Source organism: Capsicum annuum, chromosome 8 (assembly GCF_002878395.1).
Source record: "Capsicum annuum cultivar UCD-10X-F1 chromosome 8, UCD10Xv1.1, whole genome shotgun sequence".
Taxonomy (NCBI): Eukaryota; Viridiplantae; Streptophyta; class Magnoliopsida; order Solanales; family Solanaceae; genus Capsicum; species Capsicum annuum.
Window position 1 is genome coordinate 50374792 of NC_061118.1, and position 26546 is coordinate 50401337.

Sequence of the window (26546 nt, forward strand, 5' to 3'; positions counted from 1 at the left end):
CCTCTGCATCAAACACACTGTAAATCTCCCGAATACTTTTTAGATCTTCGACAACTTTGGGCAACATGTAACTTAGGAACTAGTTAGGATCGATGATCTCATATGCATACAAGGCATCAAATGTAGATTTTTTTGCTTTCAAAGGGGATGAAATTCAAAATTATTTCTAATCATATATTGCCTTCAATTCTATTCAATCTATATAGAGTGCTATAATTAGAGTATGAAAGGGCACAAAAATAAATTAGTAATATAGTTATTCATAAATTAATACGCATTAAAGGACTTTGCAGTTACAAATGAGGAATATGAAAGAAAGGATTAATAAAAGCTAAAAATAAATAAGCAATGCAATAATTCAATGAGTAATACAAAATTAAAGACACTGAGAGTTATAAATATGGAAGATGAAAGAACGAGTTAATGAGGATAAACTCTTTTCCATTTTAATTTGATAAGTTTCATATCTGCTTGAGTAAAATATGTTAAAGCTCGACTTAGCAACACTCACTTGCCAGACTAATACACACTTGTTGAGAGGCTGATCACCATCATCTTCATCGTCATCTTCACCTCATCATCTTCTTTCTTACCAGCAGCTACCCAATCAATTCTCCTAAGTATAAGTTTCCCATATTGCTTGATTGATTTTTTCCCACCTTCAACGACAAAAACACTAACACCTTCTGAGATAACTGCACAACCAGTTAAGCAGTTCTCCTGAGCATTAACATCAACTTTGAAGCGAGTTAGTGGGTGGGATAGGTCATTCATTTTGTATACTGAAACAATAGTCTCTCGAGCGATGTTTGGGTCATCAAAAAGTTCCCTCTCTTTTTTCTCAGGATGCTCCTCAGGAGTAAGCTTACGAGCAATATTCATGTCTACATGAGCCTGCTCACACCTAGCAGCTGTACTTCTAATGTCCATTTCGAGCTTTGTAGGATGTTGTGTTGCTTCTGAGCCAAGAACTTTCATTAGATTGCTCATTTTAACTTTTGGCTTTGGTGGTTCTACCAGGCCTTGTCGTATCATTTCTTGTCTTTCTTTATCCCTTGCCAGTCTTCGCTGGGTTTGAAGTTTCTTTTGCTCTTTTTTGGTTAGTTTCAATGGTTGGGGAGAAGGTGGAGTTGGTTCAGTAGGAGGCTCAATAGGGCGAGGGTGTTCAACATATAAGGTGATCATTTCAAACTTCAATTGTTCGTTGGTTACGATACCATCAACTACATCCCCATAAGTACCAGTTCGTAACAAATGAGCATCCCTGGAAGGTCAAGGCAAGAAAATAAGGGTAAGCACAAAAAAACATTAGTTTTAAGGAAAATAGACTGGTACAAGACAAAAAAACTTAACCTCTAGTCAGCATTTCATTATTTTCCAGCTCCAGCAATTTATATATGCAGAAAGATATTGCGAGAGAAAGGAAGCCGGAGTAATTTCATGTGGAGAGAGATTGCATAATGTATGTTCTCTCTGTTCTCCTTATCTTGGGAATCATAGATTGTACGGATCACATAGAGGATAGCGACAAAGAACCTTCGGCTTGAACCCTTCTTTCCTAGATAACGAAGAGAGAAAAAAGCATATTTATCATTAAGAATATCTTGGTGAACAGGGTTTGAGATATCAACCATACATATTACTGTTCCTTCTTCAAATTTATTTTTGGGGACGGGCTCCAAATCACGAATGATTAGCACAACTTGTGACTTATACATTCAAAATGTGTTTAAGTGATTTTCTTCGATTACACAATTATTCCACTGATATATTGACAAAAGATGACGCGTGAAAGGTGTCAATAATTTTTCATTGGTATAGTTACACAAGGTTTGATCCTTGAAGCTGAAAGCATGCATGTAGTAGCCGCCTTACGGCTTTACAAATAGGGTGGTGGTCTCGTTTGAATGACGGTCAATAATCAGAGTACAAAGTTCAAAGGCACCTGCAGGTTTCCAAAATATTTGGCTGAGGTAGTGAAACCCATCCTTTAGAAAGATGACTCATATTTAATGTATCAAAGTGTGGCTATCCACCACGGGGATCATCACAACAAAACACATAAAGCCGGTGATCAATGAAGAAGACCAGTGGGTACAACATGGGAGCTTTCAACTTTGGGATTTTATCCATCCATTTCCTCTTTGGAATATCATAAACTTTGATTTCTAGAGGATAAAATAAATCACCATCGTCATCTAACTCGACGTGATCAACAAAGTACAATTTACGGTCACCAATGGTAAGTTTCAATCTCCTTTTAAGAAAGGAGGGGCATTGGAAGGAGATAATGAAGTAATTGTTGTTGAATCTAGAAGTAGTAGTATCCTGAGCCAATGCATGGACAAAATATTCATCTTCTATAAAGAAGATTACTATAGATGACCAATCTCGTAATTAGAGGGTAATTTTTGAATCGGTTTTCCATCAAACACCAACATTCTTTTCTTGTTCGAGACTACACCAATTCAAAATTCATTGAATACAAGAGATTCAGATATATACCAACTTCAACCATCATAAAAGATGGCCAAGATCATTGCTTTAAGAATGAAACCAAGATGCACAATCATACAGTATGCTTAAACACAGTGACAAAATCAGAAATTTTATCAACAATGCTCAAAATACCTCAACGCCATATCAAAATTCCCAACTCGCATGAATGCATTCAAAATCCCAGTTCCTAGAACAACATCCTCGTTATACCCCACTTTCATAGCCAACGTCACTAAATTCGCAAGGGTCACTACATTATCCAATCCAATAACCACCGATAAAACCACCAAGAACATCTTCTGATCCAACATCACTCCCCTCCTACGCATATCCACAAACCACCTCCACGCTTTCTCAAACTTACTTACCCCAACACACCCCAAAATCATAATCGTATACGATACCTCATTTCTCTTCGGCATTTCATCAAACAACTCACACGTTTCCCTTATCCTACCCACCTTCATATACCCATTAATCATCGCGTTCCAAGACGCAACATGTTTCTTATCCATTTTATCTAACATCTTCCATGCACTCATAAAATCACCAATCCCCAAATACCCACACAACATCGCATTATAAGACACAACATTCTTCTCAGGGTTTGCTTCAAACACATCAACAGCATCACAAAACCTCCCATTTTCGCATACCCAGATAACATCGAAGTCCAAGTCCTAATATTGAAATTTATCCAAGATTAAAATTGGAATATCATTCACACTATTTCTCAAGATTGAGTTGAAAACATTCTGTAATTATCTATATATACAACATCGTGAATGTCTAAGAATGGAGAACTTGAAAAGGCAAAAGTCTCCATTCTTAAATGTTTTTTATTTGTCTTCATTGCGCAGTAAAGTTGAAACCCAAACAGATTGTTTTAATTTTGTAAAGCCTTTTTTTAAAGAAAAAATACAAAATAATGTGGCAAAAGCTCAAAAAAAAAATAAAATTAGATAAATATGAATGCTGCATTTTGAGGCATGCCACATCAGCATGCCTCTAATACTCCTTTATATATAGAGAGAGATTGTACTCTCACAATTCCTTTTTATTTGTTCTACTTGGGTTAGACACATACCTTGATAAATTTTTTACTTCTATATAATTAAAAGTAATTTCACTAATTAAATTTTTTAATCTCTTTTCAAATCAATACTGATTACATTTATTATATAAGGACATAACATGAAGATTTTGTTCAAACTATTCTTGAAAGACTAAAGAAGCAAATATTTAAGAATATAAGGACAACCCAAATGAAACCAATAAAAAGAATTGGATAAAGTATTATATATCTTAATTTGAAGATTACAAATCTCAATTTTGCAAAAGCTTACATATAAATATATTTATATAATATAATAGAAGTTCTTTACACTAACCATTTAATGTACTTTAATCTCTTTTTGAAAATTTATCTTTTAAATATCTGTTTTGTGAGTTGACATGCACGACAATTGTGATTACACCTACAATGCATAAGTGAATACAAAAATTGTGCGTTCGAAGCCTTATATAAATATCACATATGTAATTCTTTTTCATTTCTAGTAAAAATTTATAGACTAATTTAATATTTTTTTTTTATAAAATTATTTGATAATGAACAAAAAAAATATCTTTAAATAGGTTAACAACTTTAAATTTTAACCCACCAAGTTCATGCGTGATAGTATTTGTTGGACAAAAAAATTAGAATATTAGAAGCTTGAAGTATTGAAAATTTTGACGGAGCCAGAATTTTCACTTCAAAAGTTTAAAATATAAGAAAATAAATATATGAAGAAAAAATATTCAATATTTACCATATTTAATTTGAATAGTAATAACACATTGTTTAAGAATGCAACATATTATATACTCATTATTAAGTTTTCTTAGATTTTGATATTTGTTTTTTTTTTTAATTTTAAACGATGAAATTAATAATTGATTATTAATGATTAATAACCAATATTTCAGTGATTTTCAAATTTATAAATCGATAATCGATAAATTGAAACAATAAATTTTTAAATCAAACTAAAGTATCCAATAAATACTTTAGTAGGAGTAAATGAAAGAGGCAAGATTAAACTATCTACAAGTTTTAACACGTTGAATCTTAATCTCAAACAACAAGTAACGCATTAAGTCCATTTAGGATTTAATTAAGGAATAACCATAGATAGCAAATTAGTGGTAGACAAAAGAAGAGGGCAAAAGTGAGAATCCAAACACTTGAAGGGTACAAAAGGATAAAAAGAAAAAAGAAACCAATTGTATAGTTGATCACCTTTTTTGGATCCCACAAAAGAGTAAGACTTAAGTCATTGATAGCCCTCTAAAGTTATTCACAAAATTCACTTAGACACCTCAACTCAACCTTATACTTATTAAGCACCCCAGCTACTTCGAATTGAAACCGCTTGAACACTTTTTGCTGACATGGCTCAATGAGTGCAATACATTGCAAAGTGGCGCATGAGAGATTTTTTTTGTCAAATTTTTTTTTTTGGTTGTCTTCTTTATTTTATTCCTTTTCAAGATGAAGAACCACCATATGCCCCATCTTTGTCAGAAAAAATAAAGATCACTACCCAAATCTTATATCCCCACCCCTACCCATCCCATTATTCTAAAAAGTCTTCCTCCCAACTAAACAAAAATTGAAAAACAAAGAAATAAAAGATGAAGAAAAAATCTAATTTCCTTTTTTTGTGTGTGTGTCTTCTTCATTTTATTCCTTTTCAAGATAAAGAACCATCATGTGTCATCATCTTTGTCAGATAAAATGAAGACCACTATCCTAAACTTATATCCCCCTCCCACCTATCCCATTATCTTAAAAAAATCTTTTTTCAAACTAAACAGAAACTGAAAAAGAAGATGAAGAACAAATCTAAAACAAAATAAAAAACGTAATATATTCTTAAATAAACCACAAATTTAAAGCGGAAAGAAAAAAAAAGAAAAAGAAAGAAAGATGGAGGAGTCACACTTCAGTATTGTTACAAGCTTTACTTTTTCCAACTCAATTCTTTTTCTTGATTATTAGATGAAAACACCAATTCTTTGATTTTCATAATTTATCAATTTTGTCAATTGATAGTAGATATTTTGTCAATTTTTTGTGTTAAAGATTGGTACTTTTTGTGGACTTGTTTAATGAATTTTTCGGCGATTTTTATGTTAAAATTTTATGCCATTGCCGAATTTGAAATGGGAAAGATAGCTCTGACCAATGAATTAAGGTGACAGTGATAGAGGTGGGGGTGATAACTGAAGGTGGTGATGGAGGCAGGCGGGCGGGGAGCCGATGAATGAAGGTGGCAGCATTGGGGTTGGGGGATTAGTTAGATTTGGATTTAAATTATAAATATTTTCTTTTGGCTCATAATTTTTTTAATTCATCTACCACATGTTTTTTTTTAATTGGTCTTTTTTTATACGTTAGGCGAGTGTGATTCACACATTTTATATTTGTGGTTGATTATAAAAAATATATCTAATTGGTACATGTTTCGAATGATTTGAGTGTTCAATAGGTATAAGATTGAGTTGAGGTGTCTAAGTGAATTTTGTGGACAACTTTAAAAGCTATGGTGACTTAAAACAACCAAAAATTAGCTAATGTATAAGTGGTGTCACATTTTTTACGAATATAAAACACCCACACCCTCACTCCACCCTCCTTTGAAGCTTCTAATATTATCATTACATATACAAATTTACAATGTACAATTCTAGATCCATTTTTTTTCACTGTCTTTCTTTGTAAATTTCCAAGTACACATTTGAGTTTTTTTCGCTGATGAGAAAAAGTTATAAGCAAAAAATTTTGTTAGATTTGTGGACCGACAGTTGTTTGTGATGAAATCAGAGTACATCTGATTGTCCGACAATAATTTGCTGGGAAGGAATCGACGAATTTTATTTTCGAAGGCGAGGTATCTGTCACAAATGTTTTTGTGATTGATCTTTTATCAAGTTTCAATATGTTAACCTAAGTCCCTTTAGTTTTAAATAGATAGCTTATTTAGTAATGGCAGAAAAGGACCTAATGTAGTAAGAGTAATTTCTTTTAGTCCTAAATTCAGTTAATAGATGGGACAATTGTCATGTATTATTGGTAGAGTTATGTTATATTCTCCTATACTGAACAAGTTCGGAAATGAAAAAATTATTACTCTGAAAATCCCTTTTCTCTTTTTATTATTCATATTATCTTTTCTTTCCACTTCCTTAAAGAATTAGTAACAGAAGTAGTCCTCTTGTTATAATGGTATCAGAGCCACCTGGTACCATACCACTATCGGCTATGGCTTTCTCACTAAAAATTCATAATCTCCAAGCCGATGCCAGTGCTGTTCGAAACCAACTCTCTGTCTTCGTAGATGATATTAGTAAAAGGTTTGAAGCAGTGGAGGGGCACCAAGACTCTAAAACCAACTTATTGAAATTCGAGAGACTAATAAGAAATTGGAGTTCATTATCTCCCATATGAACTTGCAAAATGTATCTCACTCACCAGTTCATACCCTAATGAAATCGACTCCTCAGAATACTCCAGATACTCTAGCTGAGACTCAATCTCGTGTGAACACTGGTCAACCCTCTACTGGTAAGTCCCCCATAATTGATAGAGAAAGCTCACAAGCCCAATTTACCCCTTCGGTGTTCGAGGTTGGTTGGGGTTTTACATTTTTACCCGCACATTTGTTCTCCATCCCACATTGTTTTGTAACGCTGCTTACTCCTCAGCTCTGCCTCTTTTACCTAATCCTATCATCACCGTCCCAGATCCCACAACTACTCAACGACCCCTTAAACCCAAGCTTAACTTTCCTGAATTTGATGGGTCCAAACCACGAAGTTGGTTAAGAAAATGTCAAAAATTCTTTAAAATCTACAGTATACCTGAGTTATAGAAGCTTAGTTATGCTTCAGTTCACCTGGGAGAGAGGGTTGATATTTGGTTGGATAGTTACATGATTAACCATAAGGGAACGGTGAGCTAACAAAATTTTTGTGTAGAACTGTGTCGAAGGTTTGGGAATATGAGACCTTAGGACACTGTTGATGAATTCAATAAACTAATGCAACTGGGGACTGTTGACCGGTATCAAGCGAGATTTGAAGAACTCATGGGTACATGACTATTATCAACACCCTTCTCAACGAAGCCCACTATATGGCTAACTTCATTAGTGGCCTGAAACTTGAGCTGAAACCTCTGGTGAAATTGGCTAACCCTACCACTGTCATGGATGCTTATAAAGCAGCCAAATTGTATGAGTATTCTTTTAGAGCCCTTGCCTCTTTTGTTTCTGCTAGACTTACTCAATATTCAGTTTCTAGACCAATACCCTTATTTTATCCTAGAAATCCTCAATACCATACCACTAAACGACCTCTTGCTCATGCTAATCCGACCCATTTGAAAATAACATACCCAATCCAAAAATCTCAAGTGCGAATTAAACTCAAACCAAATAATCTACCCCCTAACTTAGAAGCACTGAGAGAGCAAAGGTTATGTTACAGATATAAGGAGAAATATTTCCCAGGTCATCAATGTAAACAAAAGGGGTTATATGTCATTGAAGGTATTGAAGTAGCGGATGAAGGAGAGCAACCTGAGGTTTTTGAGGATGTCCCTAAAACATTGAAAGAGGAACCCAAAGAACAGGTTATGATTTCCTTAAATGCATTACTTGGGTTAAGCTTACCTAGTGGTGCAGTATCAACTATCAAGATTATGGGTTATGCTGGAAGGTTACCTATGACAGTGTTGACTGATAGTGGTTCAGCCTACTCATTTATCGACCCCCATATTATAAAAATCTTAAGACTACCTTTCCAACCTATGAAGAAACCAATAAGGGTGCTAGTTGCTAATGGAGAGGCAATAAGTTGTCAAATAGAGAGCCCCTCTTTTGGGCGGAAGATGCAAGGTGAACAATTTAACTTTAAGTTGAGATTAATGAAGGTAAAGGTAGGGGGCTGTGATATGATATTGGGGATGGACTGGATTGATATGGTAGCATCAGTAATCCTGCATACCCGACCTCGTAGCTTAAGTTTCATGATTAAGAAAAGGATGGTCATATTATATGGGATAACTGAAGATCCTGACATTGTTCCAGTTGACACTAATGCCCTAAAGAGGATGTTACAACGTGGTACTTGTGAAGTCATAGTCGAACTTGCTATGGTAGAGGCTCAAGTGATTAGTTCTGAGAAAAGAGAGATACATCCCAACATTGAGAAACTATTAGAGAAGTATGCCATGGTGTTTCAGGAGCCTAAAGACTTACCACCAGAAAGAGAGTGTGACCATGTCATCAATCTGATACCTGATGCTCAATCATTCAACCTTAGATCATACAAGTATTCTTTTGAACAAAAAAATGCAATTGAGTCAATTATCAATGATATGTTGAAAGCCACCACAATGATCCCCAGTCAATCTACATTTGCTTCACCAGCCTTGTTAGTAAAGAAAAAGGACTCTTCTTGGAGGTTGTGTATTGAATACAGAAGGCTCAACAATTTAACAGTTAAGAACAAATACCCAATTCCCATGGTTGATGACTTATTAGATGAACTATTTGGGGCTACTGTATTCTTTAAAGTTAACTTGAGAGTAGGGTATAATTAAATAAAGATGAAGAAGGGTGAGGAGTATAAGACAACCTTTAGGACCCACCATGGGTTGTGAGAGTTCAAGGTCATGCCTTTTGGGCTAACTAAATCCCCTGCAACATTCCAATCTCTCATGAACACTGTGTTCAAGCATCATTTTATGAGGTTTATATTAGTTTTTTTAGATAATATACTAATATATAGCAAGACTATAGAGGATCACATTAAACACTTGGAGGTGGTGTTGAGCTTATTGAATAAACACAAGCTCTTTGCTAAGCTAAGTAAGTATGCATTTAGACAAAATCAGATTGAGTATCTGGGGCATATAATAACTGGTTATGAAGTGAACACTGATCAAATTAAAATAGTATCAATGGTGGAGTAGCCACAACCAAAGACATTGAAGGCATTAAGAGGATTTTTGAGTTTAACTGGGTATTACAGAAAGTTCATTCAAGGTTATGCTCAGATAAGTAAACCATTAACCAACCTATTGAAGAAGGGAGAATTTCTCTGGAATCCTGAGTCTGATCAAGCATTTAACCAGTTGAAGTTAGCTATGACTACTGGACTTGTGCTAGCATTACCTGATTTTACAAAGACTTTTAATCTCGAGGTAGATGCTTGTAATATAGGTATTGGGGCAGTATTAATGCAAAGGAAGAGACCATTAGCATTTATGAGCCAAACTCTTAGTAAGAAATACCAAGGAATGTCCACTTATGAGAAAGAGTTGATTACACTATTACAAGCTGTAGATGAGTGGAGGCATTACCTCCAACCTCACGATTTCATTATTAAGTCTGACCATTTCAGTCTAAAATATTTGCAGGAGCAGAAAATTACCACTTCACTTCAACACAAAGGTTTAACTAAGTTAATGGGGCTCGGCTTTGAAATACACTATAAAAGGGTGTTGAGAATGTGGTAGCTGTATCCAGAAAATTTGAGGATTAAAAGGACCAAGGTGATTCAGAGTGCTTGGTCATATCATAAGTGCAACCTAAGTGGATTGAAGAAATACTTGACAGCTACAAGGGAGACCAAAAAGTACTACAAGCTATCACTACATTAAGCAGCCATCCTGACCTTGAGCTGAACATATTTGTTCAACAAGGAATACTGAGATACAATGGAAAAGCATGGATTGGTAATAATGGCCAGCTTAGGCAATAATTAGTTACTACCATACACAACTCTGGGTTAGGAGGTCACTCAGGAGTTTGGGCTACTTATTAAAGGTTAAAAGATGTGTTTTATTGGCCAGCAATGATTGAACAAGTGAAGAAGTTGGTCCAAGAATGTGAAGTGTGCCAGAGGTGTAAAGATGAACAAGTAGCATATCCAGGCCTACTTCAACCTTTACCTGTTCCTGAGAAAGTATGGGAACATATATTAATGGACTTTGTTGAAAGTCTACCCAAATTTGAAGGTAAAGACACTATCTTAGTAGTGATAGACAAATACAACAGATATACAACAACAACAATAATAACATACCCAGTATATTCCCAGATAGTGGGGTCTAGGGAGGGTAGAGTGTACGCAGTCCATACCACTACCTCTAAAGAGGTAGAGAGACTGTTTCCTATAGACCCCCAACTCAAGTTAGAAGACAGCATACAAAAACATGAAAATCCTAGAACACAATAAAATAACAATGGTACGACATCCACAAAAAATTGCATGTTGCCAAACACAAGACCCCAAAGTCTACCTAAATACTGACAACACCTTAACCACACCCTTAACCCTCTATACTAATGTTATTCCTCCATATCTTCCCATCCAAGGTTATGTCCCCAGTCAACTGTAACAACTCTCAAGTATCCAGGGCATTCCTAGACAACATATATAAGCTTCATGGTCTACTTAAGAGCACAGTTACAGATAGAGATAAAGTGTTTCTAAGCAACTTTTGGAAGGAACTCTTTAAACTCTTACAAGTTCAATTATTATATAGCTCTGTATATCACCCATAGACAGATGGACAAACTAAAAGATTGAATAGGTACTTAGAGAACTACCTAAGGTGTATGACTGGACACAAACCTGAAGAGTGGTACAGATGGCTATCCTTAGTAGAATTCTGGTACAATAGCAACTACCATACGTCACTTAATGACCCCATTCAAAGTGCTCTATAGTTATGAACCTCCATAACTAAACAACTAACTTTTGAGTTAGTGGCACAATCCAAGGTAGACTCTGTGGATCAGATTCTCAAGGAGAGACAATTGATGGCGAACATCTTGAAGAACAACTTAATAAGAGATTAAGAGAGGATGAAAAGAAATGCAGACAAGAGAATGACTGAGAGAGAATTTGAAGAAGGAGATTGGGTTTATTTAAAGCTGCAACCCTATAGGCAGACTTCCTTTGCAGTTAGAAAAAGTCTCAAACTGGCCTCAAGGTTTTATGGACCTTACAAGATAAAGTAGAAAATTGGACCAGTAGCTTACAAGCTAGCTCTGCCACCCGGCTCAGAATTCACCCAGTTTTCCATATATATCACAACTCAAGAAAAAGATTGGTAATCAAGTGGTACCAACATTAGATCCCTACATTTGTTCTTCAGATGGTCAAACGATAGTAGAACCAGTTGCCGTGTTAGATAGGAGAATTATCAAGAAAGAAAATACTGCTTCCACTCAGATCTTAGTGCAATGGGCAAACCTGCTACCAGAAGAGGCTACTTGGGAGGACTACAACTTCATTCGATCACAATTTCCTAACTTTCAAGAGGCTTGAAGATCAAGATCTATTTGAAGAGGGATGAGTGTCACAAATGTCATTGTGACTGATGTTTTATTAAGTTTCAATATGTTAACCTAAGTCCCTTTAGTTTTAAATAGAAAACTTATTTAGTAATTGCAGAAAAGTCCTTAATGTAGTAAGAGTAATTTCGTTTAGTCCTAAATTGAGTTAATAGATGGGATTGCTATCATTGTATTACTGGTAGAGTTATGTTAGTATTCCTTTGTACTGAACAGGTTCGGAAATGATAAAATTATTACTCTTGAAAATTCCTCCTCTTTCTATTCTCCTTTTTCCCTTTTCTTTCCACTTCCTTTAAGAATTATAACACAAGTAGTCCTCCTGTTACAGTATCTATATAGTAGAAATAGAAACTAGCCTCCATCCGATTCGCGCGCTGATTCCCTCCATGTCCGGCGCAGCCGCAATGCCAGGGTTATCGAAAGCGGCAGGAGCTTTCACCATTACACCACACAAGCTCTCTATTTGCATTCTCATTCAAGTCTATGCTCCTCCCTCCCAAACCTCTGTTCCTTTCCCCTTCTCTTCCGTCGCTCAGCACAATCTTCTCGGCTCCTTTTTATTATCTCTTACTAAGGTACCAAGCATTTCTTACCTTTCAAATTTATTTTAAAAATGTAGTTTGCTTTTGTAGGTCGGAAATTAGGATAACAGGTTAGTTGTTAGTTGAGTGTTCTCTCCCTTCCCTGCGGGATAGACTTGGTGATCTTACTTGGACTTTCCTTTTTACCAGTAGTATTAGCACTATTTTTGTAGTTTCTTGAGCTTCAATTCGGCTTTCGCTGGTGTTTTTTGTGGGATAGGCTTGATGATCTTCCTTGGAACTCCCTTCTTACTGGTTTTTTTTCTGAGAGTCGATTACTGCATTATATCGTTTTTGTTACTAGTTTTTTCTCCTTTTTGCTGTGTAACACTCTCCATTTCACATCAATTTGATGTTGTTATTTCCCCCATATCTGTAACCGCTTTTGAACTGTTTGGCAGGCTTTATTTAAGTTGAGGGTCTATAATGTACTTTGCTTTTGTGGGTCTCGAATTAGTGTTGAAGGTTAGTTGGTAGTTGGTAGTTGGTAGTGTCGAATTAATGTACGCGGGATACGCTTGGTTGCCCTTACTTGAACCTCCATTCTTACTAGTAGTATTAGCACTATTCTTCTAGTTTCTTGCTCGTTAAGGTAGAAAATATTTCTTAGCTTTTAAATCTATGAAAATGTTGTTTGCGTTTTTAAATGGCGAATTAGGGTAAAAGGTTAGTTGTTAGTTGAGTGTTCTCTCGCTTCCCACCGGGATAGGCTTGGTCGTCTTTACTTGGACCTCCATTCTTACTAGTAGTATTAGCGCTATTCTTCTAGTTTCTTGATCTTCTATTTCGACTTTCACTGGTGTTTTTTGTGCGCTGATTTTCTGTCGTTAAGGTAGCAAATATTTATTAGCTTTCAAATTTACGAAAATTTTGTTTGCTTTTGTAAGTGGCTAATTAGGGTAAAAGGTTAGTTGTTAGTTGAGTGTTTTCTCGCTTCCCTGCGGGATAGGCTTGGTGGTCTTTACTTGGACTTCCCTTCTTACTAGTAGTATTAGTACTATTTTTGTTGTTTCTTCAGCTTCACTTTCGGCTTTCTCTGGTGTTTTTTGTGGCCGATTATTACATTATTTCGTTTTCATTACTGTTTTTTTCCTCATGTTTGTTGTGTTACTCTCTCCATTTCGGATTAATTTGTTGTTGTTATTGTCCCCATATCTGTATCCCCCTTTTTGAACTGTTTGGCGGGCTTTATTGAAGTTGAATGTCTATCGGAAACATCTCGATCTCTACGAGTTAGGGGTGAGGTCTGTGTACCTTCTACCCTCTCTACATCCCACTTGTGGGATTACCCTGGTTATGTTGTTGGTTTGCTTACTTTTCGAGTGATTATTAACTAATTGATTAGAAATTATTCAGTTACCATTTTTTTGCTGAAGTTTTTTCTGGTAGGACAGTAAGCACTGATTCTGGCTCAACTGATTCAGTTAAAATTTGATGCTAGCTAAATATCGTAAAAGAATTTTCCGGACCAAATAAAATTAAGGAGAAAAATGAGGGTAATGGTTGAAAGAGTTATTACAATGAAACCGTTTTGGTACGATATAGTGATTTAATCAATTTAGATACTATATCTTGTGTATTTAGTGAGTTTTTTTGGTGTGGAGAATATGTTTGAGGACTATATATCCACTGATGTGTTGGTAAAATGGTTGGGGTCTAAATCTCCAAGCTTAGTGTAGAGAATGTAGAGAATGCTGTCTGAACAAAGCAAATTTGTCTTTTTTTTTCTTTTAACAGTCGTCAGAGGATATTTTTGAGCCAAAGCTGGATGAACTCGTTTCTCAGCTTAAGGAAATTGGAGGTGTATTAAATCATTGGTTGAGCGACCATTTAGCTCGCAAATTATCATCGTTAGCCTCACCAGATGATTTGTTTAACTTTTTTAATGACTTGCGAGGTAATGGAATTTGTTGTTGCACTAAGTTTGTAACCTTCTTAACTTTTTATTTACAAAGTTGTGTGTTATCATTATGAATAGGCATACTTGGGGGTTCTGATTCAAATGTCATGGATGACGATCAAATCATTTTGGATCCGAGCAGCAATCTTGGAGTCTTTGTTCGTCGCTGCTTACTTGCGTTTAATCTATTGTCATTTGAGGTACGATCAAACTATTCATTATCTTGTCAGAAAGACTTCACTCTGTCAAGACAAGGGCACCAATGAAGCATAATGCATGAACCTTAAGTGTTATTCTTGTGCACTCATTGCCATTGTTGGACAGTTTGATTTTTGGTTCTACTTTTCCAATTCGACTTGCTATATGTTACTTTTTTTGGCTTGGATCATGCACAAAGTAATTCCACTTTTTAAAAAGTTAATAAACACATATCTCTGGATTGTTGTTCTCTGAGTAGGCTGTCTGTCATCTTTTGACAAATGTAGCAACATATTGCAAAGAATCTCTCTCAACTTATGAGTTATCACATTTCGACGACTCTGATAGCGATACTGAAGCACCAATGCACTATGAGAACATGGATTTGGAGAATTTGGTTGTCGAGAAAGTCAACAAAGAAATTGAATCAAGATATGTGGTCGACGATAGATTCTCTTTCCACAATCATGCACCTAAAGCTCTAGTTAGAGCAGATGAAGGTATTTTTCTTTGGTTGATTTCCTTAAAAATAAAATCATATTCATATGCATTGGGAAAGATTGATACCTGTATGTTGCAAAGTTTGCGTCCAATTGTTCAGTTGAGAATTCTGCTACTATCACTCCATAGAAATGGCCTTCTGTTCCAAAAGGAAATAAATAAAAATTCGAGCTATGCCCCTTCCAAAAGCATTTGTCTCTATTTGTCACAAGGATAAGCATCCCTTTTACTTATTATAGGTAGTCATACAATTTAAAAAACAATTTAGATTTAATGTGTGAAGTTTGAACAACGAACAATCCAGGATTCTAATTTCAGATAATATTTTTTGATTAATATTATTACAGATGATATAATCATGTTGAATTTAGTTGATATTCTATGAACTCCAGATTCAGTTGGGCATAGAGCTTCTACAGGTCTTGTAGTTTCGCTCCCTTTGCTGTGTAGATGAGTAACTTATTTGGAAAGTTGGTCAATTGAAGGATATAAATCTATGTGAATTTTCGACTGATGCCGCAAAAATTTGTAAGAGAATTTCCCAAAAAATAACATGAACAAAAGGTGCTGCAGCTATTATAGACCCTTGTTGATTAATGTAGCAGTCTTGTTTACCTGCCTAAGATATGATTACTGTGTAGACAAACAACTTGGTTTGAAGCCTATAAAGTAGAAGTATAAAGGATCTATGGGCATTTTTCCTCTCATTCAGTACAAAATATTAAGGGAATTCCAAAAATTAAAATCAACAGAAGCTGTAGAAGCTATTACTGACCCTTGCTGATTGCTGTAATAGTCTTATTTACCTGCCTAAGATATGATGTGTTGATACCTGCTAAGGATTATGAGTATCATGTTCAGCTGCCTAAGATATGATGTGTTGATACCTGCTAAGTATTTCGAGTATCATGTTCAACTTTAAGCTGTCTTTGGTTCTTGCTTACTAAAAGTGCTTTTAGAAATGAATAAGCCTAGAAAAACAATACATATGCTTTTTAAGTGCCTAATGTTGGTTAGTAATGGCTTGCAGATCGTGATTTTTCTCCTGGGCCACAAGTTAGAAAAATCAATAAGCCTAGAGAAGTTAGCGCATGTGCATCTTCTTCTTATGATGTGTCGGATTCTGTTGATTCTCCATCCGGGGATTTCTTACGTACAAACTGGCAAATACAAGGTTATCTATTGGAGCAAGCTGATACAATTGAAAGGTCATTGAAGTTTTATCGATGCTATTATTCAGTGCCATCATGTTTGTCCAAAGACACTTGTGAATTACTTGATTGAGTAATTTATTTTCAATTTCAGGCAGGGAAGCTCCTTCCCTCTGAATGCTTTTGAGTCTGTATTGAAGGACCTTCTTAAATTAGCTCCTGAACTACATCGTGTAAGATTCTACAGAGTCAGGTGTTTAGGGGATTTGAGTTGATTTTGTGCTATCTTCTCTAAACTAACTTTTTTTGCATTGAAGGTTCACTTCTTGAGATACTTGAATAGCCTTTATCATCAGGACTATCATACCGCTCTAGAAAATATTCACCGATATTTTGATTACAGGTATACTTATATCATCTATCATGTTCAATTTTAAAAAAAAAACTTATAGCATCTATCATGTTGTCTCCTGCATTTCAAACTTACTTCATGTTTGCATTAATAAATACTCACATTATCTTTGTATGATGCTCAGTGTAGTATAATAGCTGTAGTTACCCAGTGCATGAGCAATCAACCAGAAAATTAGACATTTGATCAATGTTATCAGAAGCAAAAAAACTCTAAGATCTGTTAGGGCTTTAAGTGCAAATAATGCATGAACTTAAATGAAAGAAGATGCCATGGGAGAAAAATACAAATATATATGTTTAGTCTAAGACTAATAATTATAAGCATGAATGGCAAATATGAAATATATGAACTAGTAAGTTGAAAACATGTAACGATAAAGTGAAATATCAATTGTTTAAGCATATGTCTTAGAACCTTCATATAATGATAAAGTGAAATATCAACTGTTTAATTGTTATCCTTCATATAACGATAAAGGAAAAGTATGTCTTAGGACCTTGATGGTGATATTGAAGCGTGCATTTGATAACACTGCATTTGGTTTGAAGAAAATATGCTGTCTCAGCATTCTAGGCAACCATAATTTAGGATTCAAACTTGTGACCTAAAACAATTTTTGCATCTGTCTTACCACTACATTTAGAACTTTTCCTTTATGAAGGAGGTTCAAAAATTTGTGTAAAAAATGTTTTTATCCTATTAACACAACAAAATTTTCTGGTGAAGGGGATTTAATTGAACCTCCTTTGGTGAACTTAGGTCAGCCATTGTCTGAGCTTACCCTTGCAATTCTATAGGCATCCGCAATGATTAGACTATGGTGAAGCAAGCTAATTTCTACTTGAGAATCTTATTGCCTATGATGATCTTATCATGCTTAATGAACGTGGATTAATTAGGTCTTGAGGGCGTTAACAATTCGGTTATATCTTCAAGTTACATGGTCAATTCCTAGGTTCAGTTAGATGGTTCGTTCCTTGATTCAATAAGTTTTTTTTGTAAAAGCAATTACTAGAAGGGATAGTTACCAATATATACCATTCGGCCATCTAGTTTACCAAACGTGATCGAAGTATACACTACAAATACACTCGGTATACGTATGTTTATTATATGTATAGATATGTATATTATATGTAGGGGTGGCAAAATAGATAAATTATATGGTTATCTGTCCGTTTTATCCATCTTAAATGAGTTGGGTATCCAACCCATTTAATAGTGGGTCAAATATGGGTCAATCCAAATTATCCATTCTAAAATATGGATAACCCATGGGTATCCACCAATTACACTCTCCTAAGTATGACATGTGTGAAGATGTAGCAATATCTAAAGTATACTTATTAAGGTTGTGTTTAGAATGAAGAAAATTTTTTTCGAAAATATTTTTTAAAAAAATAATAGAAATTTGTTCCATTTTTTGAATTTTTATTTTCATAGATTTTTAATTTTTTTTTTGAACTTCATTTTTTGAAAAAATGACTTTTTTCATTTAAATTATTTGAACCACCCTTTTTCTCTCTTTTTTTTCTTTTTTCTTTTTTTACTTTTTATTTTTTTCTATTTTTGTTTTCTTTTTTCCTTTTTCGTTTCTTTCTTTTCGTTTTTTCTCTCTTCTATCTTTAATTTCTATTTCTCTTTTTTCTTTTTTTTTTTTCCTTTTTTCCTTTTTCTTTCTCATTTTTCTTTTTATATTCATTGATATAATTGTGTTTGTATTTTATAGTTTGCACTTGGATGAGTATTTTTATTTTATAGTTCACGCTATTATTTATATTTTTATATTTGTTGATATAATTGCATTTGTATTTTTATTTTATAGTTCATACTATCTTTTGTATTTTTATTTTTATTGATATAATTGTATGAAATATGATACATGTTAATACAACTTGAACTATACAAATACAAATGGTACTTGTTTATATACAAATACAAATGGTAAAATTGACATACAAATACTAATGATACTTTTGTATAAATGATGCATGCATATTTGTATATTTTAGACTCAAACAAATGCAATAACTTCATACACTTGTTTGTGTACAAATACAAATAATAAATTATAAATATTTTAAACTATTAAAATACAAATAATAAATTTATTTGAAGTATATAGTATGTTACATATAAATATAAAATACAACAACAAAAAAATGAGAGAAACAAATACAAAAAATGAAAAAAAGAATAAATGAACAAAGCAAAATGAAAAAGAAAATGTAAAAAAGGAAAAAATGACCAAAAAATGTAACAAAATGAAAAAAAAAATAAAGAAAAAACAAAAAAAGAAAAAAATGGAAAAGAAAAATAAAAAATGAAAAAGAAAAAAAAAGAAAAAAAGAAAAAAGAGGAAAAGGAAAAAAGAAAAAAAAATAGCTGGAAAAGAAACAAAAAGAAAGAGAAAAAGAGATAGTTAAGGGAGAAATAAAAGAGGGGTTTTGAAGTGTATTTAATTAGCAAGAGAGGCTATGGATTATAATTAATCGAAACTTAGGCTAAATTAAATAATTAGAAACTTATGTTTGCTAAGTCATCTAGTTTTTCTTGTAATATAAGAGTACTTTTGTCTTTACATAAGAAGTAACGGATAATATGGATATCCATATTATCCATTGGTTTTATCCATTTTTTCCATAATCAAATATGGGCTGGATTGGATATTTTATCCATTTTCACATGACCCACTTTTGACCCGCCCATATCCGGCTCGACCCGCCCGTTTGCCACCCTTAATTATATGTATATGTATGTATATGATGTGTATACGAGTATAAAGTACACTACCTATACACTGTGTACATATTTTGTAAGCTAGATGGTCTTAAAGGTATTGGGCTGTAATTTCTCTTACTTGAATAAGGGGTGAAAAGTCAGTCAGAATTTATGTCCTAAACGGTGTATTGACAACACATATTTTAAGCACAATGCAATAATGCAGAAAATTCTAAAAGTTTTTTTTTATAGTTTTTTCCATCTATTGAAAAATAAGAATTTGTCCCGTAGCTTACTGAGTTGATAAAGAAATAGACCTTAGGCCTAACTCAACTGCAAAAGTTAGCTCAAGAGGTGATGACTGGCTAAAACCATATAAGGAGATGGATTTTGCCTCCCAACCATCGATGTGGGACTTAACACTTCCCTCACGCCCAAGACTGGACATCTGAAGCATGAACAGTATATGATGGGGTCCAACATCGGGTGAATCAAGACTTGGGTGAGCCTTACTATGATACCATGATAAATAAATAGAACGTGAGTCTAACTCAACCCAAAAAGCTAGCTTAGAACGTGAGTCTAACTCAACCCCAAAAGCCAACTCATCAGGTAAGGATTGTCCAAAACCATATAAGGAAACAACTTTGCCTCCCAGCCATCGATGTGGGACTTAGCATAAGCAATGCTAATTTAAGAGGCTGGTTTTCAAATTTTGCTTGAGATGATATATTTGTAAGTACAACAAATGTACTAGAGAGAACACTAAAAAGGGGGGGGGGGGGGGGTGAATGCATCAATCATTATTTGTTTATAATCGTGGTGTCTGGGCCAGCTTTCGTACACCTCGACTGAATCCACAAGATACCTGCCACCTCCCACCAACAATAGATGCTAGGTAACTTTGTCCACTAAAACTATGACAAATTGGAAGAATCTTAGTGTTTTTGTCTCAGCTGGATTTGAACTCGAGACCTCAGGTTCTACCCCACTTCATTGACCAATAGGCCACATCCTTGGGTGCAAATGTATCAAATCATTATTACTTGTGAAACACAATGATTTGATTGATATTTTTACCAATTTACAAGAGGTGTTCCTTATTTACGAGTCTTAGTTACGTACAATATGATAGGTAATCAATCTCTAAGCTAATATGATAAAGTAAATATTCCATAATCAAATAGAATATTCTTTGAAGTATTTTACTTTCTCCCTTTCAATTTGTTTGGCCTACTTTCCTTTTTAAGTTCATTTTAAAAAGAATGATCTCTTCCTTTTTTATCAACTCTTTGATTTCAAGTTTCCACATGGCATGTTTAAGACCACACGACCAAAGGACATTTTGATTCATTTGACATATCTGTATTTAAGACCACAAGATTAGAGGTCTTCTTTACTCTCTTAAATTCCGTGTCAAGTCAAAATAGGCCAAACAAATTGAAACGGAGGGAGTATAAGATTTTCCTTATACAAGTAGAATGAATCTAGACTTGATATTTTAACAAACCCCCTTACCCCCTTAAACTCAAAGCGGGAAGACTAACTTAAGTTTACTTGTTTGGAGTCGATAGGTATTTACTGAAATCTCGTTAGAGTAGTGCACATTGACAAAATAAAAAGTGGTAGAATTCTTTCCTCTAGAGAGTTATCGGTAAGTGCATGATAAAAGAAAGTGCCTGCAAGATTATGCAAATGAAGATTTTGAGAGTAAGCATTGAATCCCCCATCATAAAGAGGTGTCTATTTGCAATCATCAAATAGAGACGACATGGTGCTGTAAATTTTCTAGACTATCACCATAACTTGAATCAAAAAACAATGCTAACACTTCAAGGTTTAGAGGAGGGCATTAATCGTGTAGAAAATTGAATCATTAGTTGCCAGGATGATTCGTTGCACCAGACTGATCGTCTTGAACGATTCTAAAGAGAGGAGCGGTACCTCAACTGTTGTCGGAGAGAGGAGCAAGTGAGTAACGCTTGAATGGTCTTCGGAGAGTAGTGATACTGTTTGTCGAAAAGTGGAGCATTTCCGAACACCAAAATGAAGAAAAATATGTCCAGGCGGGTGATACACTTTGAGTCTTTACCAAGATCATAGATGCTTTAATACCGTACTAAAAGAAAAAACTTCTAATTAACTTGAACTTGAACATAATTTGTTAGAGGCGCTCCTTATGTAGGGCGTGTTTGGATGGACTTATTTTAAGTGGCTTAAAAGCTTTAAGCCAAAAGCCAAAAGTAGGTAACAACCTACTTTTGGCTTTTGACTTTTTTTTTGTACTTTTCAAGCTAAAGTAAAGTGCTTTTAAGCACTTTTTATTCTTGCCAAACACTTTCAAAAATAAAAACATGCTTAAAAGCTAAAAGCACTAAAAAATAAGCCAATCCAAACACCCTCGTAGTAGTCGTAGGCTACGTACAATATGTTAGGTAATCAGTCTCCATGTTAACAAGGTAAATAATGTTCCATAATTGACCATAGAATATCCTACAGTATTCAGTTGAACATTCTAGAAGATTATTTTTATTCAAGTACAATAAATTTTGACACATATTTACGTGATATTTGTTTTGATGACCTAGAAATTCGTCTCGAGCTAACCTTTTTGGCAACCGTAGCTTTGGAAAACGTAGTTATGTGATATTCTAACACCTTGCAAATAGATCTGAGAAATATTTTTACCAAAGTGCAGGGGCAGAAGGATGTGATTTCGTATCCTCTTCTTCAACAGGCTGCAATAGCTTTGGTAGATATGAAATCGCTTTATTATGCTTGGGGATGATGCATTTTCATTTTGGGCACCCGGACCAAGCTTTGGAGGTAGGCATAGTCAATCGGTCTTAGGAGTTAGGGTCTTTGGTGTTGCTTTTCGGCATAACAATTATTTGCTTGATAACTTTCAGGTGTTGACAGAAGCGGTCCGTGTGTCTCAGCAGGTAGCCGTGTTTGTTCCTTCCCTTTCTTTCAACTATGGCTTCCTTTTTCTGTTACATTGTTTATCTTTCATTCTTTTGTGCTCTAAAGTGGCATAGCATATTCTTTGTAGGACTTGCATCAATACAAATGTGTCTTATGAGTACTTTTCAGATGAAAGACAATCAAGATTAAAATCACGGGATCCTAATGGCACATAACATAAGCCTCTGCAATAATACAACTAAAAATAACAACTACACTTCCATCCCAAACAAATCGAAGTCGGCTATATGGATCCTCATTGACAATGTTTCCTCATTTTTAGTTCAACTCATGCTATCTTTTTTTTTCTTTTTTTGAAAAAAGTAAAAGTGAACAATAAGTTGGTGATATATAAGTAATAATAATATTAACAACTAAAAAAAGCTCTCTGCTATGATACATCTAGCGTTGATAAACTGTTAAAAGCTTGCTTTTTGTTTTTGACAATGGTAACATTTTTTATATTAATCATCAGCTCGAGGCTGGTATCCAAAAATTTACATTATGTCCTGTATCCCCGACGTGGGGATAGCAACCAAAGCCCAAAAGAGTAAAAAAGAACAAGAAAACTATTCCTAGATCTTCATCTTATAAGGATCTTAGTATGTCTACAGCAGCCACTGGATCATCTATATCCTCAGAACTACACCAATAGCAAAAGGTGATAATGCAGTTCATTTTAATAACATCTGGAATTCCTTTCCTTCCATATGGTCCACCAAATGACTGCTGGGACGATTCTCCATCTGCTCTTATCAATGCTGCCACTACCCTCCAAATTCCTGCTTAGTAGAGCCTGCTGTGTTCTTTCAGGAACAGTCCAGCTTATGCCTCTAAAACTAGTAAACAGGTTCGACAACTGGCCGACCGCTTTACAGTGTAGAAACAGATGGTTGATTGCCTCTGCATACTGCTCACAAAAGAAGCACCTTGGACACATCTGAATTCCCCTCTTCATAAGATTCTCTTGTGTAAGGACAGCCTCCTTCACCACCAACTCTGGCAATTCCATCTGAGGGTGTCTTCTCCTGACTTGAAGCCTGAAAACTGATCAAGTGTGCAATAAAATTCAGCTAACCTCTCCATTTCCCAGTCTTGCATCAATCTTCTATAGGTCAGGTCCCAACCATGTTCAGACCAAACTTCCTAATGTAGACATCTGTTGTTGATTTAGTTGATATATATCTGGGAACAACAATTTTAAACTACCATTCCCTAGCCAGATATCTTCCCAAAATCTGATTTTCCTACTATTGTTTACCTTGAAATCAGATTTATTAAAGAAACCACTCCATAGATTCCTAATTGGTCTCCACAAACTGGTTCCGTATGTGGAGCTTACTTAGTCTTCCAGTGCCCTTTTCACCCCCAATGGGCCTGATCTTCTAAAGGAAATCTCCGCAACCATTTCATGAGTAGACTTTTGTTCTGCTTTCTCAAGTTTCTAATGGCTAGTCCACCCTGCTCCTTGGACAGTAGCAAAGTTTTCCAATTGACTAGATAAAAACCTTTATACTCCTTCTCACCATGCCAGAAAAAGTTCCTCCTCAAGCATCTATTCTTTCTTCCACCTTGACAGGAAGTGGAAACACAGATATCAACTAAGTTGGTAATGCATCTAGCATAGTTGATCAAAACTAGTCTACCACCTCTGGATAGATATTGTGATTTCCATCTAGACAATCTTTTCTCGTATCTTTCCAACACCCCATTCCCAATTTCTTTGGATTTGCTTTTTGCTCCCAGAGGCATGCCCAAGTATGTTGATGGTAACTGTCCTATATCCCTTCCCAGAATGTCTGTCAGTTGTTGTATTCTAGGCACATCATTGATTGGGAAAACGACTCTCTTCCTCCAATTAAAGTGTAGACCTGAAACTTACTCAAATAGGATAAGGATTATCCTCAAATACTTTAGTTGACTGTCTTCTGCATCACAAAAGATCAAAGTGTCGTCTGAATATTGCAGATGAGTGACTTCCAATCTAGTGCTCCCCTCTTTGGCCACGTTAAAACCCCTTATCCATTCATTTCTATGAGCTGTTTTGAACATACTATTCAGTCCTTCCATGGCTGGAAGGAGTCGAAATGGTGAGTGGGTCACCTTGTCTCAAACCCCTACTAGCCGGTAAGAACCCTTCTGGAGAACCATTGATCAACACTGAGAACCTGACAGGACTAATACAGAACCTCATCCATCTAATCCATTTCATCTCAAAGCCCTTTTTGTGTAGAATTCCAATCCGGCATTCCCAGATAAAAATTTGCTTTATTAATCACTTATAGTGGCATTTTGTGATTGATAGACTAGTACTTAGCAAGACGAAATTGTTGGTTTGGTTGGTTGATCTCCCTCTTCTGCCTTGATATGTTTATCTGTCGTTTTAGGATTAGAAATAAAGTCAGTTAGTAGTGCTTTATAAGAGGAAGAAACTCTTAGTGGATGGACCCATATTACATTTACCTTTTCTCAGCACGCAACTATCATCAAAACCTCAAGCATAATACTTCTGTTTGCTCATTTTGTTAAATGTAGCATGAATGACCATGGAGTACTAAGAATATCATTTGACTGGTTATATATTAGTTGGAGTAGAACAAATTATTATTATTATTAGTTGATAAGTTAGTGTGATGGGAAATACTCCCTCCGTCCTATATTAGTTGTCCACTTTTCCTTTTACACGCTCCTTAGGGAATCATAAATAACATGGGTAGTTTTACGAATTTACCCCTTACGATACTTTTTTGGAACTTTACATATAACTTGTTTTCACTTTCAAGAAATATTAATTTTAGGGGTAAAGTGGCCAAATTGTATAATTTTGTCTTAAATTAGTAGGTGGACAACTAATATGGGACGGAGGGAGTACAAATTGTCATTATCTGAATTTGAGTTTCTTTTATGGTTAGAATTATCAAATGAACTGAGAGCGTTTAGAATATTAATATTTGTAGAAGTTTATCAAGCATTTTGGGCGTTGAAAAATTGGATGCATATCTTACATTAGGATAGATAAAGTACTTTTCGTGCAATTATCTTTGGGCTGATTCTTACCCTTATTTCTGTGCACATAGCTTCCTGTGCATTTGTTTTCTGCAATAGGATATTTCTTGACTATCTTGTAATTGATTCTTTCTGCATACCGCTCATATGGGAACCTGTTTGCCTCTTTTCTACGTATCTTTTGCTATTTTTTGGTTGTGGCTTCTCATTGATAGGATCTTTTTTCCCTTCTTTCTAGTACTTACAACTTTATCTGTTGGACAAAGAGCTCTTCTTTGATGCTATATTTCACAGTTTTCTGTCACCAGTTTCTTGTTTCGTTTCTTCTCAAGTTGTACAATGTGCTGGACAGAACATTTACTTCTATAAGAAAACATGATGCTTAGTGATGACCTGACTTAGTGGCAGAAGATCAGTAGCTTACTGAAAATCTAAATTGAGGCCAGCCCCGAATCCAAGTCTAATTTAGTTGTAGCGCCCATCTTAATTATATTGATTGCGTCTACAAATATTTGTCTCGAAGAGTTTATCCTATAAGGAGTTAAAAAGTGCAACTGATGGATACCACTTTTCCTATGTTAAAGAAGGATATCATCACAGCAGTCCCACCTATGATCTGATCGTTGATGAATAGTTTGGATCATTGAATGTTTCTGCTTTTTCTTCTGTAGGTTTCTTCGTTAAACTGCACTATTGGATTATGAACAAATACTTTTCTTGTCACCAACTTGTTGACAAGTGATTCAGTTTTCAATATTTTCTTAAATGTGGTGTCTGCACATGATGATGAGCCACCTAAGCGCACTGCTATTGTATTGATGTCTGTTGGACTTTCTTTCATGATTGGATACCTGGGGAATTAGCGCTATTCTGATTTACAAAATAAAATTATCAAAGTACAACATATACTATACATTGAAGATATTACGTCTATTTTCATCTTTTGGTCTATCTGCAAATGATTTCAGTATCCTAGAAATTTCCTATCACATCCCATATTGTAACAAAAGTTACATGGATTCTATCAAAGTAACTTTTAGCGGTTGCATTTTTCCCGATTTATGAGCAACTCAAAACTTCAACTGTTGTGTTAAACAGTCATCTAAATCTAAACAAAAGACTCCATCTAGAGGGGAGCTTTAACAACAACAACAACAACAACAAACCCAGTATATTCCCACACCGTGGGGT

At 34.9% G+C, this 26546-nt stretch overlaps 1 protein-coding gene and 1 pseudogene across 8 annotated transcripts in view; one reads left to right on the plus strand and one right to left on the minus strand.

Moving 5' to 3' along the window:
• Nucleotides 1–376: 376 nt before the first annotated feature.
• Nucleotides 377–3325, minus strand: LOC124886588 (annotated as a pseudogene).
• Nucleotides 3326–12107: 8782 nt separating this feature from the next.
• Nucleotides 12108–26546, plus strand: part of LOC107839033 (anaphase-promoting complex subunit 5) — a 47942-nt gene continuing 33503 nt past the window's right edge. For all 8 annotated transcript variants that reach the window (XR_007043988.1, XR_007043989.1, XR_007043990.1 and 5 more), the window contains exons 1-9: nt 12108–12493; nt 14237–14396; nt 14478–14599; nt 14857–15097; nt 16129–16306; nt 16404–16482; nt 16567–16652; nt 22079–22211; nt 22295–22327. Coding sequence is in view for 5 of the 8 variants with exons in the window: in XM_016682370.2 (XP_016537856.1) it covers nt 12305–12493; nt 14237–14396; nt 14478–14599; nt 14857–15097; nt 16129–16306; nt 16404–16482; nt 16567–16652; nt 22079–22211; nt 22295–22327 (1221 nt within the window). In the remaining 3 variants the exon portion in view is untranslated. The remainder of the gene's footprint in view (nt 12494–14236; nt 14397–14477; nt 14600–14856; nt 15098–16128; nt 16307–16403; nt 16483–16566; nt 16653–22078; nt 22212–22294; nt 22328–26546) is intronic.